At 37.9% G+C, this 14,022-nt stretch overlaps 1 protein-coding gene across 1 annotated transcript in view; it reads right to left on the bottom strand.

Moving 5' to 3' along the window:
• The window catches only part of RFX4 (regulatory factor X4), a 78,465-nt gene that overhangs the window by 64,318 nt on the left and 125 nt on the right, over window positions 1-14,022 (bottom strand). Inside the window, exons 2-3 of the mRNA XM_074167501.1 lie at window positions 13,489-13,575; window positions 5,303-5,363 (exon numbers count right to left, since the gene is read on the bottom strand). Coding sequence (XP_074023602.1) covers window positions 5,303-5,363; window positions 13,489-13,575 — 148 coding nt within the window. The remainder of the gene's footprint in view (window positions 1-5,302; window positions 5,364-13,488; window positions 13,576-14,022) is intronic.

Raw genomic sequence — 14,022 nt, 5'->3', positions numbered from 1 at the left:
GTAAACAGTATGCAAAGCTGTATCTTTAAGATCAAACATTCTGGCTTCTGCTTGCCTATTAAATTTTCTTTGCTTTGTTCCTAAGTGGTCCTTCCCATTCACTTCTGTAATGCTTACTTGCTCCATTTGGTTCATGTTTGCTATCAAAAACATAGGCTGAGAGTTCTCAGGCAAGTAGAGAATAGCACAAATGGATATGGAGTTTTGACCATGCTCCAAAAGTGCTATTTTCAGGAAAAAACATACTAGTTATCTGTTACACTCCAAAAGCATCCTGCAGTAAAAAAATGTATGTATGACTACGAAACAACAAACATTCATTGAAGGCAAGCATTGTCTCATTCTTTACAGGACTCTTCAGCCCTGTTCAATTGCAAAATGCCGTACCTTGAGGAAGCAGGTGTGCAAGTTATTTGCAAACACTCAAGAGTGTGCACAAAATCATACCTGTATAATGTTTTCTCGCTATTGCTTATGGAAAAAGTGAAAAAAGAGTCCACGAACTGAATACAATCCTGAATAAAAAAGTGAAATAACATCCTCTTCTGCCTTGTAGAAACTATTATTATTCACTTGCACATGCAAGCACACAACTATAAAATTTTAAATTATGCATCAAATATATAAATAGGCATATGCTTCATCTTTAAAATCTGAAACTGGACTCATTATAAACCCCTAGATTAGAAGAAACTTTCCTTTGAAAGGACATTTTTATGGTTGCTGATCAAAGTTGAAGAGGTATTTACGTACACACTTAACTTTAAACCAGAATTAATCTTGTCATCTGTGGTATCACACATATGCATATAGTTAAATATATGCTTGTCTGCCTTGCTGGCCAGGAGAAGGTGGTAGGTGCAACTTCCTCTTAAACATATTAGAAAATGAATACATATTCTCAAAAAACCTCCAATTTTTACAGTAAATAACCCTCTGCCATTTGATAGCTGTAGAACACCTTCCAAATATCTAGTTTCTCTCCATCATTGCCTTTTTCAGGACCTACCTACCTTCCATCTCAGTTATCGTGATCATTTGTGACTGCAAACTATTTTAATAAGATATCCGGCCAGATGAATGGAACCAGTTTGTATGGGCAACATCTATTCTTCCTTGGTTTCTACAGAAATATCATCACGGCATCTTTCCTCAAATTCATAGCGCTTTAACAAAACCTCCTTTCAAAACCTGGAGAGTTCGTTTGTATACTATAGCTGCTAATTGGAATGTCAGCTTCCGTGACCAAGACAGGACAGAAAGAAAAGCAGTTAATTATTTCTCTTCATATCTGATGAATTTTTCTCTTTTTCTCCTCTCTTTCACAGAGAGTCATTAGTCTGACACTGAACAATGCTCCATTATACCTGAACTTTTTTTTTAATGATCAAAAAACCCATCTTGCTCCACTTCTTTTATTTTCCTGTCTTTTATTTAACAACTTTATCATATTTTGAATTCAGCTTCATTCTACAGTATTATAGAAAGATAATGAACTCAATCTTCTACCTAACAAATCATTATCAGAAATAATATATATATAACATTTTAAATGTCCTAATAAAGCCGTGTGAAATCCAGTAGTTCACAATGAGACCTTTTGTACCATTACAGTATAGCAATAAAACCCCTAATCCTTCCACAGGAATGACAATTTTATCTGTCCTTATTACTGCTTCCCTCTTTATACTTATATACTTCTAGGTTAAATGAGATTAGAGTCTATAGCAGAGTCAGGTCCATAGTTTGTTACTGACTTGTTTTCAGATACAATAGCAACAGAACAACTGTGATGTTACTATTGCTAATCACATCAAGGATTCTAGAACAGATTAATTTTGATGCATTATAACAATTTCTGTGAAACTACTAATCTGGGGAGAATCCATTACCTAGCAGTGCTTTACCTTCCTCTTTTTTACTTCTTTTTATGTATGTTGAAAAAAATAGAATAGTTTTGTTGACTTTAGCTTCACAATACTGTTATTATTCGGAGCACCTACACTGTAAGCTACCAAACTGCATGGAATTAGGCTGTCCGTGCTTTGAATAATTCTGTGTCTGGAGAAGTGGATGCACACACATAGAGCAAACTGAGGTAAAATGAAGTTTCACACTTAGGAAATGAACACAGGAACATGGGATAAGCACAGGACACTAGGCATTGCTATAGTTGTGCCTTAATGGTTAAAATTCAATCATCTGGTGCAGTCTCCCCAATTATGATGTATTTGGCAGTAATGATACATTTACTAGGCCTTTCATTTCATTTTGTGTCATCAACGAAACAAAACAAAAACATCATTCCTGTTTCCAGGGAACAGATATTTAGCCAGGCTGACAGTCATCCAGACATGCTTCTGGCATCTTCAGCTACTTCTTCCTCCTCATCATTTGTAACGTTCAATGTACTTTGCCTTTGGAGAGGCATAAGCATTAAGGATAGATCCCCATGGGATTGAGGTTGTTCACTCTTTTCAGCAAGATGCCAGGAAATAACCAAAGGTGATGGCAATACAAACCGTGTGACAAAATTTACTTATTTCCCTTATGTCTTGCTTCGCTTTCCCTACTACTTTCCTCCTCTTCTTTTTCCTTGCTACTGATGCTTCCTCTGCTTCTGTTCTCCAACACACTCCTGCTTTCATTAGCTGTAAATGATAGCACCATCTAACAGTAAAAACATGACCAGGTTTAACGTGGCAGGCAGCAGATACTGCAGACAATCCTGCAGACAAATAAAGCAAGTTTGCTATTTCATCCTCAAATATGGTCAATAATTTACCCCACCACTTGAATCTGGCCCAGAGGTTCCAGGAGGAGGGTAGGACACATGCTTACCAAGGGCATACTTAGGTAAATTCAGCCCTTTTTCTTTCTTCACTGTGCAAAAAGTTGGTCTGAGGCCTAAGCACTGTCAAACTGTGAAACACATAAAGCTAATCTACAGGAAGTGCTCTGAACACCATTTGTACAGTACTGATCACAATGGTTTACTGGCCCATGGGTTGCTAGTACAACCAACCTGATGTTAATGTATCTGTTTTTCCAGAACAGTGGAAACTTGACATCTTCACACAAAGCGAGCTTAGTACTTTAGCACTTTGATAACAACTTTTCAGCTTGTAATTTTGTTTAGTGTGTATCAAACCCAGTAGCACAGTTTCTCCAGGCAATACTAATTCAGAGCTGCAGTACACAGGCTGAAAAGCATACGGAATCCACAAGGAAACTGTTCTAAGGTATGGCTACCAAGCTGGGAAACTTTTACCTACGGGTCTATTAATAAATGAGCCAATCGTATAATTCAGCTTGACACCAGCTAAAGAAATTAAACTTGAAAACTTCTTTGCTTTCTTTTCTCTCGTGCATTTTTGGCTGGAAAATTGGATGGAGGAAGTCACAGATGCTCCAAAAGACTCAAAGGGGAGAATATCTGACCTAAATAAATATGTAAGAAACATAACACAACAGACAGGTAGTAAGCCAGTCACTAGCAAGAGGGAAGGGAAGATGATGTAAGCAGCCTTTTCAGAATCAAAATTCTAGGATTCTATAGCAAACACTGCTGAATGAGCATTAGTGTGCACACTGCATTCCAGCAGGGCTCAATATCCCAGGAGTTTAGGGATTTACTAACCTTTATGACTGAGGAAGCTTGAAAGTATTTGGCAAAAGATTGTTTACAGTATTTGCATGTTTTCTGTTGGGAACAGTATCGTCAGCATGTTCTAATTAACTCTGACTTCTTGGCTACTATGTTATTTGCTCCTGTGGAAAAGACTCTTAGCTGACTCTAGTGCAAAATAAACATTGTTCTGAATTTGGGACTGGTAAGCCCTGCCTGCTATTTTATTTTAGCTAGATAGCTCTTTCTTATCCTGTTTGAACTGTGTTGAAGTTGTTTGGGTGAATAATAGAAAATAATAAAATACATCTATGACATTTCACTGTTATTTTAACAATAGCCTCCCTGACTTTAGTCACTCCCCTTCTTTATTCTCTTTTCTTCAACTTCTGAAAAACAGCACTTTGGTGAAATAAATAAGTACAAAGAACCAATAGTTCAGAACGAAATGCCTTGCACATCTCAGTATTTGCACTGGAAGTATCTGCAAGTTTATTCAAGGCCGAATACTTGCAGCAACCTATTCTAAATCAACCCACAGGTTTTGGGGTAGTTTTTTTTTAAATCTAAAATTTAACTGATCAACTTTAAAGAGCAAATATAGATGAAATAATCTATAAACCTCTTCATGCATATTTCAAAGAATCACAGAATTTCACAGGCAGAGTAAGAGAGTAAAATTCACTGAATAAATTATTCTTTGCTGTTTGTTTAGTTAGATCTCCCAAGAGACTGACAGAAGCAGAAAAATAATTCTGCTGAGACTCCACATTTTTTGCCAATAATCTATCTTTTAATCCAGAAAACTATGAGAAATACTTACAGGTGAAGTAAAGGCCTTTCTTTAAAAGACCTAAAACAAGCTAAGGATTATGGGTTTTCAGATATGCATGCTCCGAGGCTTCTCTGTAACAGAGCCCTGTTCTGCCAGATGCAAGGAACCTCCTCAAAGGTGCCTGATCACTTACAAAATTAAGGAAGTTAAGCCAGAATTAAAAACCTAAATTAAGGGAAAAGTCAACAAAAGTCTAAGAGATATCCTATAAAAGAGATGTCAGAAGTATATGTAACACTGCAGAACTTGTAGCCAAAAATACTGCTGTAAATCACAGTAAGCAGCACTCGTTCATTTTTCATAGCACGGTAGACTGACTCACAAACTTTCTTCTCACCATCTTCTCTTTCTGTCTTCCTAATTACCCTTCCTTTTTTCCCCTCACTAAATTTTCAAGGGGATTTTGGCAAATGAATTGAACCTCAAACTCTCTCTCATCTTTTATTGTCTTCTATGCTAAATTACAGAGATCTCATTTCAGTAAAACAGTCATTAAGGGAGGGCTTCAACATACACTGAAACAAATGTGACTCTTGGAAAAAAAAATATCTCAGTACTAGTTTTCTTTTTGTAATAAATATAATAATGATGACAAACCACAATTCACCAGCTGGCAAAGTGGCAAACAAATATGCCAAGTAGATCTCCTAAACTGTATCAGAGGTTTCCCGTGTTCAAACAAATCCCGTAAGAGTAAGACATTTGTTGAGAAATGCTGTACAGGATGCTAATGAGCAGATTAAAAACATACACAGTGAAAGTATCTTTAGAATTGTATAAGATGTCCAAGACCTCTATTCACTTCAGCTGGAAAAAGGATTTTTAAAAAGGCATCTTACCATTGCAATGTAGCTGGAGTTGAGTGTGGTTTTGATGCTCTATTATTTTCTTTTTCCTCATCTGTTAAGAAACAAAAAAATACTATGTAATTTCATTAGGAATTGCTCAGGCATTTGTAAACTGCTAAGGAATTATCTGATCAAAAATGTTCTCAAGTGTCAAATCTTTCCCAAAATATTTTCTAATTTGTGGAAATGTATATAATGTTCCCTAACCTAGCATCTGTTGGTATTGCTTTAAGGCAATAAAGCTTGCAAACATCACTGATATCATTGACAAAGATTAATTCTGAACAAGAAAAACTGAAATTAAAAACATTCTATAACACACTTTATTCCTTTTCAGATAATTTTTCTGATAGTAATCTTCATTAACTGTTTCCAAGGTAACTCTCTGGTTTGCTGACTTTCCAAAAATTTGAATAAAAGATGGCTAAATAAAAAGACAAAGAAAACAAAACTGTTTTAAAATACTGGATTTTTCCCAGTTCACATTAGTTCTTTGAAAAAAAATTAAAAGTATGTCAAAAATAATTCCTATTAAATTGTGATTTGTGAAGCACATAAAACATTCGTAAGTGAAAGCCGAGTGCGAAGCACAATCAGCATCTCCAGAAAGGTATTCTTTGGGAAATACAAAAATATTAAACTGTGTTTGATACAACAAACAACTTTGTCCCTGATTAAGTGTAGGCGGCTTTAGTACCTCAACAACGAGGTAAACCACTGTGCCTGTATACCACGCTGCAAGTTTAATTTCAATTTAGATAACTTTTAGAAGTTATTTAAGTGAGGCTTTAGGGTGCTGAATCTTAAGGGAGGTGGGCTATCTCCTCTGAACATCAGACCCCGTTGGGAGGCCTTTTGTGCAGTCCCAAGAACCAGCACACACAAATAAAACCCCGCTTTGGAAAACTCTGTCTTCAGCCCTTGCGCCACAAATATTCCTTCCATTACATACAGGGCGAGCTGTGTTAACTGAATATCCTTTAGCCTGCGAGGCCGGTCCCCTGAATGTCAGGAAAGTCCAGATTTACAGTTCCCTGCAGACACTGTGGGCAGCCCCTCTTCTGCATCTGCATGACAATGGGCCCCTAATTATTGGACCCCACACTCTTTCCCTGCCTTTCAGGGGCCCGCTTTTATTCAGTGCATAGGACCAACATACACATTTCAAATCACTTTTAAATTGTGTTTTTCATTTGTTTTTCCTAAACAAACGGTCGGCACGCAACAAGCCTTCGGCACACAGGGCTTGAATGCCGAGCAGCCACGGCTGCTGCCGGCCGCTGAGGCTCCACAACAACCCCCGGCCTCCTTGCGGTGGGACAAAACCTTCCACGTAGTGGGAGGCAGAGCTGTGTAGCATGGATTTAAACCACTGGATGGATGAAATAGTCAGGGCCATCCCCACTCAACACCAACCATTTTGCCCTTCTTATCCTTAACTGACAGCACAGACACTGTAAGAGCACGCCAGACTCCAGCTTTCCCTGGGGAGGAAGGGGCGGCCATGTCTGCCCTGCTTGGAGGTGGGAAGAGCATTCTGGCTTGGAATTCATGGTTTTCCACATGACAGGGGACAAGGGAGCCCAACTTGGAGGTGGGAGAGCACCTGCTGGGAGGGCAAGCGAGCCCCTGCAGGGAAGGCCCTGTGGTTGCCCTGGAGGGGCAAAAGGCAACCAGCTTGACCAGAGCTCGGTCCAGTCCTGCTGTGGCCTCCCTGTCGTCCCAGCCAGGGAAAAAAGTAGGCAGCAGGGCTGGGAGGGAGTTATGGCAGCTCCCTGGGCCTGGGGCACTGCTGCAGGAGCGAAGGAGGCTGCTGCAGCTTCCTTCACCCACGAGCAGGCTGGCCAAACCTACCAAGGCCCCGGGGGTGCCCAGTAGCCAGTGGCCTCCCAAGCATTCCTAAAGTAAAAGTGAAAGGGGACAAGTTATAAATGTTATGTCTCAACTAAGCATTGCAGGGGATAAAGCGGTGGCTGATGTGGTGGAGGGGAGGTAAGGTGTTGAAATTTCCCCTGCTTTAGTAATGAAAATTACAGCTGCCAGTCATGGGGGTGCACAGGCCTCGCCAACAGGGACCCATAGCACAGGGCACTACAGCGCCTTTCTACCAACAGGAGGGATTCAGGCCTTTGCCATGGTGGGGAAGGAGACACCACAGCAAGGTACAACCACTAAAGCTGCCACCTTTACATATGTATTAGCAGCATGTTGGGGCCCAGTCCTCCTCCTGTGCCTCACCATCTTCTTGCTCAACTTAACATTATTGCTTCCCAGGTGGAAGTCATCCATTTTCTTAATCAGTATTTTCTATGTCAGTGTCAAAGCCTATATCATCCACTGTTTTAAGTTCACTACACAATTCTTTCTACCTCTCTGGAAATTGCTAGGGGGATGCAAATTGAAAAGCTACTGATGTAAATAACCACTCATTTCTAACTAAGGTGCAGAAATCCTAAACAACCTCTACCTGTGAAACCAAGAGGTACTACTCCCTCCTCTCCAGAATAAACCTTTTGATTATCTTTCTTGATTTAAGAGGGTTAGTATTCAAAAGTCTGTTATTGCTATTAGATGGCTTTCACTTGCACAACTAGATTGCATTTTCCCCTGGGTATGTGGCATTATCAGGCTAAATTATACAATCTTAGAGTCTCTACATCCCTTCCATCCCTCCCCCAGCTGTTTTCTCACTCGCATTAAGAGCAAGCACCCATGAGCAGCTGTTTTATCTAACCTGCCCTCAGACACACTACAAGCCAGCCATAATCATGTAAAGATTTGTTCTAATAACAGAAACTAACAATAAGATCATAAGCTGCAATTTAAATCCCCCTCCTCAAGTGCATCAGCTTCCTGGGGATCCTTCTTCAAGACTTTTCAGCATCCTCCACTAACTATCCCTAACTAGTTTTAAAACTAACTAGTTTTAAACTAAGAAGAAGAATGATGGACCTTGAACTTATTTAAAAAAAATAAAAATCTTTAAGCACAATTTTCCATTAAAATATTACCCATTGAACAACTGGATTTTCAACAAAACTAAAATTTTCACAGAGTTAGTGCTTGCCTTCTCCAAAATCAAGTCTCTGTACAAGAAAACAAAGTTTTTTGCGTGTATTTTCTGCCAATGGATCAGCTATCAGCCAAAAATGTTTCTCATTTTCACCAGGTGTTGGCTAAAATATTTATTTTCCAGCAACTTTCACTTATTTATTAAATAGATGGAAAGAATTGCACACAGTATAGGAATGGAAGGGACCTAGAAATACAGACTTTCAGTATTACATGTACAAGCACTGTATTCTACCTTGTATAGTTTAGCAATATAATCTCATCAGATAATCTCATCAAATAATAAACATCCCTATTCCTTATGTTTTAGTTGGTAGCAGGGCACTTAATGGCTTCCCTATTGATCAGGGAATGTTTTGTGTAACTCTTGACTCAGGTCTGATCCCAGATCTGTTTGTACAGCATGAAAGAGGTAAGAAATACTGTTCTCCTTTACTTTTTGGGCTGTCATTTTATGTCCCTATCAGAACAACACTGTAGATTAATATGAACCCATACCATTTAAAATTCAATACTTCAAAAATGTTATCTATTTTGTGAAAAAAGGAAATAAAGATATCAAAAAGAAGTCTTGCTTCAAGGCACTATCAAAGAACAGCACTGGCAGTTCTTCTGTGACAAACACAAAAGGACTTGAAGTCACAAGGAAAAGCCCTGCTCCTGCTGCACAGCTGGAGGTGTTCACACATACAGCAGCTATATAGCACCTCAGGGAGAAACCCATTTGCTAGGAGCAGATCTAGTGTGTTCACTCCACCACCAGAAGGACCACCAGCATTCCAAGGAAAGGTGCTTAGTTAGGTAGGAAAGCTGGTACTCATCCCAAGCTGAAAGCAGGTAATGGCTTAGTTGCAAGTAAAACTCTTAGCGAGGGAGAGGCCTTTGAAGAGATTCAAAACTGGCATAATCTCTGTACTAGAAAAATAGTATTTTTTGGCTCCTAGATATATCAGAGAAAGTTCTTCCCAAACTCCATGGAAATTCCTTTGCTAACAGCTCTGTCTTTCTGCTTTCAAAATTCTGTTTCAAAGCCACAAGAACAGAGTTCTGTCATACCTTGTGCATAAGTTTGTGGCTTTCCCTGAACTTCAGTAGTATCCTCTAATTCTGCTGTCTGGCTTTAGGTCCAGCCTGAGGGATTGCTTGCTTCTTGGAGCAAGACATGGAGACAATAGGAGCTATGTTCAGCACCTCTTTAGGCACACTGCCTTAGATACAGTAAGTGGAACATCCACAAAGCGAAGACCCGCATTGGAAACCTTTTTCTAAAATATTGATGTTAGTCTGTTTGCCATAACTAAAGTGGAGTTAAAGCTCTAATTTCCACTGTGGAGATAAATACAAGAGTTCTGTACTTTCCAGTGCTGCCTGCATGCGTCTCCAAACCACTAAGGACCTAACATGTTATGTCATTAATAGCTTTATACAGATAAAATCCTTCCCTTAGTTCAAGTAGCTCCACACCTTTCAGAGGAATAGCCTTTTCCTCTGTAGCCCCTGCAATCCAGGTTCTGACTGTTCTCAAAAGAGATGTGCCCTTAGGTAAAATTAAGTAATAGTAAGAAGCTACCTTGTCTCTTACTTGTGTGTAGCCATAAAAAAGATTCAGGCTCATTAGCATGTATTCTGTGCTTTTAAAATAGTGGGATTTTTTAAAAACCCTCTGAGAAACATGGGAGCATAGTTCTAACTGAGTAGGTATGATTGAAAAAGAAAGGATTTTCTCCAGGGAAAATGTCAATTAAATCAAGTGTCTTTTTTTAAGCATTCTTTTCAATGGAAGAGCAAGATGTTTAGTTTAAAACAAAACAAAACAACTATTGGATAAATCTTCCATTTCAGCCAGTTTGAACACAGATTTTGAACACTGCTTTTGAAGTGCAAAAAGTAGTCTGAATCTTTTATTTTATCTCATATGAACTGTCTACATATTCACATTTCTAAATATGCAAAAAAATTTGGACTAGTAACCCTTCCACTTCATCATGTAACATCATGACTCTCTCCCCATGGAGCTGAAGTTGAAACTTGCATAAGCCTTGAATTGTATTCTTCTGGACCCCTATGTTAATTTGTGGAATCTGGCTCAATGCACAGTACACAGAAAATGTTGTGGGGTTATTTTTAATTATTAGATATGAGGTTGTACCGTTCCCTTTTCCTGTGGATCTTTTAACTAACATATAGAGTGCAGAAGTGGTGGAAGGAAAAATGTTTAAAAAACTGGAAGCTGAAATAAAATTTACCTAGAATTTTTATATTAGAGTATAAAAGCTGTGTTTTGGGAGGGGTCTTAAAAGGTTCCAAGAGGGTAAGAAACGGCCCAAGAAGCAGCAAAACTATGGGAATCCACATCTGTGAGTCATTGCTTCCCTTCACAATGTAATGCAGGCTTAAGAGGCTTGGACATATCTGGATGAGAACAGAAGATTGCAAAGGACCCCTGTGGCCTACAGTATGGCTCTGTAGCATACTTCAACTATAGAAAAGGAGACCAGCAAAACTATTACTTTTGTCCTAAAACCCTATAAACTCTAAAAACATGCAGGAAAAAACAGTCACAAGAGGAAGCACAATACTGAGTAACAGCATTATCATTTCACAGGGCATCTCATAGTCTTCACTGGATGCAAGGCCAAGCGAAAAAAAAAAAACCTAACCCACCACCAAAACCACATTTCCTCTCGTAGAGCCCAGCCAACAGTTACCTAATGTATTAGAGACAAAAATCTACGCAGTCAAGAGAAAGATGGATGATGCCTTGGCTGCAGATGAAAACTGGAGGTCCACTGACAACAGCAATTCAACCATCATTCTGAAGAATTCAAATAGGGTTACATAGGTTTTTCTGAAAACATTTTGCCTCCTGCTGTTTGTAAATGTATGACAGAGGGCGGACAAAGAGTGACACAATGGTTTGGAAATTTCTTGGTTGGTGTGTGGGCACTGTTAGAGAAATGTTAGAAAGTACTCAAGGGCTGGAAAGGAGCACGTGAAGCAATGACTTCTAAGGCAAAACTTCTAGTTTGTTCTGGATTTCACAGATTATTGCTCTTCTTGCTGTTGGGCAAGTGGCTTATTTTTCTTTCTTACTCCTGCTTCAGCCTTCCTCTTTACCCCCACACCCCCCGAAAAAAGGATGACTTTTCAGGTGGATTAATTCTCTTATCTGCACTGCAGAAATGCTGGTGCAAAGGAAGCATTTGGAAGAACTGGCTATTAAGAAGGAAGATTGACGAAATCAGCTATCACTTTCATTTGGGTTTCCATTACATACTGTGAAAGTGTCTTCTGCACACAAATTGCGGGATAAATTCACTTACATATTTGTTTTATCAGTTCTAAATTTGCCACCTTTCATTGTCATCACTTGCTCCTTAATTCCAGTACCAGAAAGCAGAATGAACAAAAATCCTATCTGCTCAATGCCATTATCTGCTCTTGCTAACCCACACAGGTCCACTTCTTATTGTCCCTAGGTATGTGGAAGTTTTACCTGAGAGTCTTACGAAATTCATTTCACTGATGCTACTGAGAAAGCGATGGAAAGAATCTGTTATGAATGAGATGCGACTTCAGACTCTTAATAAGTTCAGAATTCAGGATTCAACCCTATTGACTTTAGTGAGCTTTTCCTTAGACTCACAGTCAAGACAGTATTGTCAAGGCAATCATTTAGCACCACTAGCTATTATAAAAGAAATAAATATCATGTCATAATTATAAGTCTAGTCTAGAACAGAACCTTTTATGTTCTGTTCTAGATCTGTTACCCTATATAGGTTATAGCAAAACTATCAGTAGTTTGTTATATGTGCTTTCAGTTTAAATGTGAGCATGAGTCTTGTAAAATGCAAATTAACAGATGCTTTTTGTTTTTCATTACAATTCACTAAAATTCACTAAAATTTTATTTTTAAAGAAAAAATAACTTATAATTCCTTAATTTTTAAAAACTAAAAAACCCAAACATATCCAAGTTTTATTATCTGTCTTTAAGGATTCTTATCGACTGTCCTTTAGCTTGGGAGTCATGAATAAATACCATTCTCCTCCAGAAGAGTTATTGCCTGAAAAGAGAACCTTGGACAAATAAGAGTAGGGCCTTAATATAGCAAATTCCTTGATCCACTAAAACACTGTGCTGTGAGGCATTTTACTGAGGTAATTTTACTGTGACATCAAAGCAAAGTAGTTCTCTTAAAACACAAAAAATATAAAAAGGACATTCAGCAATTAAGAAGTGATTAAAAATACATTTTCCAAACTTATGTGCTTGAATATTATAAAAATGTGAGTCTTTCTGCATTAAAGAACTCAGTCTGGATTAATAACCTGTAACATGAACTAACATACAAAATACAGAGAGGAAGACTAACATGGAGAGTATTTTGCTTCAGGCAAATTAAGTAGAATAGGAATTGCATAAACAGGGAAACTAAATGTGAAACTAAAAATTGTCTTATAATTTTAAACGCAACAATTAGGTTATTTTAAGGTATCCTGGGGTCTTTTTAATTACCTGCTGTTGTTAAAAAACAAGATATAAAATTACTATAACTAGAAGAGTTAAGAAAAAATAGCTATTTTAAAATCAGCTAGATTTATAATTGTTCCCTCTCTGTGACTAAAAAGCAAGCAATATTGTGATTTAATATGTGATTTTTAAGAAAAAAAAATCCGATGATGTTTAATTCTTAATATAAAGAATGTGTATGTATTATTTGATACAGTATTATTGAAAAACAGCACAATTTCCCCCGTATTTCAACTGCATGGTGTTCATCAGTAAAAAGCAAAAACAGATGGTTTTACTCATGAGTTAATACTAACAACACATATTAGAGGTCATCCCACCTTTACTCAATGACACACAAATTCTTCTGGTTGTTTTAACTAATAGATAGTGTTACTTCATTTTAAATAATGCAAAGGAGCAAATATTCCAGAAAAAAAAAAAAAAAAAGAACTATTGGATGTGTCAACTGAATTGACTCTTTGAACTACAGAGTACTAAAAATATCACCAAAATGTTGCAACATATAGCAAGAAATTAGCACTTGGACACATTCATACTCATTTTAAATGAATGACAAGTTACTTACTTTCATCGTTAGAAACATTCCCCAGAGAGGTGTGACTGGAATAACGTTTGTTTTCACTTTCATTGAGACATCGTTCAATCCAACTCTCTGCAAAAGAACAAAAATGCTCTTTTTTCATGTTTGGCTTTGCATAAAAAAATAGACTTCCAACATAAAAAACTAAATAAAGCACCGGTTTTCAACAGATGGTGTTCTGCAGCGTTTCTGTTAAAACGTGGTCAGTCTGAGGTTATTTAGCAACAAAATCTGTTCTTGCTTTCAAACTTAGCTGTTGCTTTTTAGTTTCATTTTTTGTTTGTTTGTTTGTTTTTAAACAACAGAGGCCGAAACGCTCCCATGCACATCACAAAGCTCCTCAGGATATTCTCTCCCCTCCCCATCATATGACACATTAGAAAAAAAATAATCATTTCATGTGAGCAACAGAAATTAATGCAATTTGTGTGTTTCAAAGTCTTAGCCTGGCAAAGACTTATGTACTCGAGCACTCCCACTGGTTTTGGGAGGACGCTTCACGTGTAAAATCAATCATTC

Source organism: Numenius arquata, chromosome 2 (assembly GCF_964106895.1).
Source record: "Numenius arquata chromosome 2, bNumArq3.hap1.1, whole genome shotgun sequence".
Taxonomy (NCBI): Eukaryota; Metazoa; Chordata; class Aves; order Charadriiformes; family Scolopacidae; genus Numenius; species Numenius arquata.
Note: the sequence above shows the minus strand (reverse complement) of the source record. Positions and strands in the feature narration are given on the sequence as shown.